We start from the raw sequence: 3,410 nt of genomic DNA, 5'->3' as shown, positions 1-3,410 counted from the left end.
GGTCCCATTAAGATCTCCCAAGGTAGTTCTCAACCAGTAGGGATGCCTTGGTATTGAAGAGCCTGGAGATCTACTTTAGTACTGCCTGCAAGAGATAGCAGTGTCCTGTGCTTTCTGTAGCTGGCTCCTTAGGGAATCTGAAGTTTGTCCTGTCCTGTAGACATAGCTAAAAGGACATTTTTCTGATCTGATGCAGAACAGAGTTTATCTGTTGCTTACACAGATCATGGCTTGAGGCAGATCACACAAAGCTCAGGATGCATGGGAGGAGCAGCACCAGGGCAGCCACCCCAAATCAAATAACCTTGTTAGAATGACTAAACTGGGAGACTGAATTGAAAACCATATAGCTTTGTTCAGCATGTTTCTTTCTTTGCTTTTATAATCATACGTTTTACTGAGCAAAAAGGTAGAAAGTAGCAGAGCCTAAATTTACTGAGCAAAAGCAATGCTCTGAAACCTGAGCTCTGCTAAGTAATCTGTATAAAAGCAACTAACTCTAAGAAAACAATATACAAGCAGAAAAAGTAATAAGTTTCATCTGGCGGGAACAACTTAGTCAAATGCTAAACTTGGTTGTCAATTCAATATGTTATAGTACTTATCTATTTCAATTCAGTCAGCATGACTATATAGACATTTATACTCTGGTACTGAATTCCCATTTGAATAGGAATAGCTACTGGGTAGAATTTAAATTTAAAAGCAATTACTCTCTACTTGAAGTGCCAATCAATTTTAAAATGAGATATGTGCATGTATATTTATATACATATGTATGTATGTATGCACATATGTATTTGTGTGCATTTTCTCTTTTTCTCACTGTCTCCAGAAATACAAACTCTGACTTAGGGCTATACTGATTTTTTTTTCAAGTTAATATTTCTGAGTTTATTATTTCTCCTGTCTGCCTAAGAAACTTCACATATTCTGAATACACCCACACAATCTAGTGAGTTGGCAGCTATGTCAAAAATTCTCTGAAAAACAGGGAAGTAGCTAATAATACTTGGTGACCTTTTCCTTATTATTTTAGGTTAGAGCTGGCAGCCACCCTTTGATGTTTTGTAATAAAAGATGAAAACTTTCAATTTTGAAGCATGATGAACATTACTATACATTTACTACAATCACCCTACAATCTGACTGACATAACACCACAAAAGGCATCTAACATTTTTTACATTATCTTTTTGTGTGTTAAAACAGCTATGTTGAATATTTTCAGAATGCATTTAAACATTTGATAAACATATTAAGCCAAACAATACAAACAACATCAGTTACCTTTCTCTCTAATAACTCGACCAATCACTGGAAGTTATAACTGAAGGGGAAGGATGAGATCATCCATTATGCACCACAAAGATATAACACCTTTGTCCTAGGAATGATCTGAAGGTGCTGAAAGAGGTGATTCTCTAGAAGGTGACCCAGGGTTTTCTTCAGGTGGAAAAACTGTGAGAGTACAAGCTCGAATGCCACCAAGTGACTCTGGAAGATCAAAAACTTTATGCCACTCATCCTTTTCTGGATCATATTTCTGGACAATTTCTACCATACAACGATTATTCCAAGAATATCCACCTACAACATAGATTTTATTTTCAAAGACAGCAACTCCAACATCACTTTGACCTCTTAACATAGCAGCAATCGGTGTCCACTGGTCAAGGGTTGGTGAATAGTATTCACAGCTCAGGACATCATCATAATCACTTGTTCCTCTGAAGTGATTGCCACCAATGACATAGAGCTTGTCTCCAACTGTACACATGCAATGCAGACCCCTGACTGTAGTCATTGGAGCTTTCTGCGTCCATTTGTCTGTATCTGGGTCAAAACACATGAGCTCATTTTGGAAAGTGTCATGAGTAATTCCTCCTGAAATATACATCAAGCCTCCATATACTGTTCCTGCATGGCCATAGTGGGGTTCACTCATTTTTGCAACATAGCTCCACTCATTCATTCTTGGATTGTAACATTCTACTGTGGCCAGTTCACCAGCTGCACTTCGCCCACCAACAGCATACAAATGTCCTTTGAGGGCACTCAAGTGGAAGAACGTGCGCTTTTCATTTAGTGATGCAACCTGCATCCATTTATTATACCGAGGATCAAATCTGAAAACTGTATCAACAGCAGTTTTTCCTTTTGTATCGTAATTACTTTGACCACCAACTACATAGAGAAAGTTTCCAATGACAGCAATGCCATGCTGGTAACGAGGAGCATCCATGGGGGCTAAAGACCTCCACTCCTGTGACCTTTCGTCATACATCCGCAATTCTTTACTGACAACCAGCTGCTGCCTCAAAACTCCTCCTAAAGTTACCAAGTGTGTCGAGTCGGATCGGATGGCCGTTCTATCTGACTGCATCACCGGCTGCATGTACGGCATCATTTGGTAATTGCTAGCTTCCAAAAGCAAATTCACACAGGTGTTGTCTGTTCTCATGAAATCGACTGTCTGCACGTAATTGATGAGGTCTTGTGGTGTCATGAGTGGAAATCGAATATTCTTCATTAATTTTGCAGCATAGTCCATCCGAGGATCTTCCAATCTTAGCCAGCGACAGGCAGCCTTGAACAGCTCAAGTTCAGTACAGTGCTTCAGACTATTACTGGAAAGCACAAAGGCCAGGCGTTCGAAGGGGAGTTTTAGGAACTCCCCAGTACTCAACAACGCAGTGAAATTCTTCAGGATGAAATTATTGACGTATTTGTCCACCTCGATGAGATTATAGGTGTTAGCTATTCTCCCCACTTCAACACAGTTATCCAAAGAGACTCCTGAAATAAGAAACACTTTGCAGAAGTCCAAAACAGGTAAAATCTGTAAAAAGCTGGCAGCTTCGAGGGTGTCCTGAAGGCTGTCCATATTAAGAGAAAGTTTTGCAGTGTAAATAAAGTCAATGATCTTCTTCAGACCAACCTTGTTCACGCCATGAAGCTTAATGCACATTAAGTCTTGTTCTTTCATCCCGCCGGTGAACATGGCCTTGAAATAATCGCTGGCCGACGCCATCATCGCTCGGTGCACGCGAAAGACCTCCTCCCCATCCCCGGGCACCAGAGTCACATCACAGAGCAGCCCTTCGATCCGAAGCTGATCAAAGCCTTGCAGGACCACCGCACTGTGCGTGTTGCTGGTAAAAATGCGTGTGGTTCCGGCCTTGCAAGGCTGTAAATGGGCGGAGACGCCCATGTCTCCGTTACCCAGAGACACTTTCATGGAAAAGCCTCTGGCACCAAAACGCGCGCCGAGAAAGGGGGGGACACCGGGGCGCTTTCAAGGAAACAAAGATGTCCCCGGAGCAGGGCGGCTCGCTTTCCTGGTCAAGGGCAAGCGGTCACCGGGGCGCCCCGCAGGCAGGCCAGCCGGTCACCCCCGTAAAGCTGCG

The 3,410-nt window shown here is 42.3% G+C and overlaps 1 protein-coding gene across 1 annotated transcript; it reads right to left on the bottom strand.

The window, feature by feature from the left end:
- Positions 1 to 1,131: 1,131 nt before the first annotated feature.
- On the bottom strand, positions 1,132 to 3,404 carry KLHL9 (kelch-like family member 9). Its single transcript, XM_005879936.2, has one exon. The coding sequence runs from the start codon at positions 3,239 to 3,241 to the stop codon at positions 1,388 to 1,390; it is 1,854 nt and encodes a 617-aa protein (XP_005879998.1). The 5' UTR covers positions 3,242 to 3,404; the 3' UTR covers positions 1,132 to 1,387.
- Between the last annotated feature and the right edge of the window lie 6 nt (positions 3,405 to 3,410).

This window comes from Myotis brandtii, unplaced genomic scaffold (genome assembly GCF_000412655.1).
Source record: "Myotis brandtii unplaced genomic scaffold, ASM41265v1 scaffold618, whole genome shotgun sequence".
In the NCBI taxonomy this organism is placed as follows: Eukaryota; Metazoa; Chordata; class Mammalia; order Chiroptera; family Vespertilionidae; genus Myotis; species Myotis brandtii.
Note: the sequence above shows the minus strand (reverse complement) of the source record. Positions and strands in the feature narration are given on the sequence as shown.

Excerpts from the sequence above, each read along its gene's own strand:
- KLHL9 (XM_005879936.2), bottom strand. The coding sequence starts at position 3,241 with ATGAAAGTGTCTCTGGGTAACGGAGACATGGGCGTCTCCGCCCATTTA.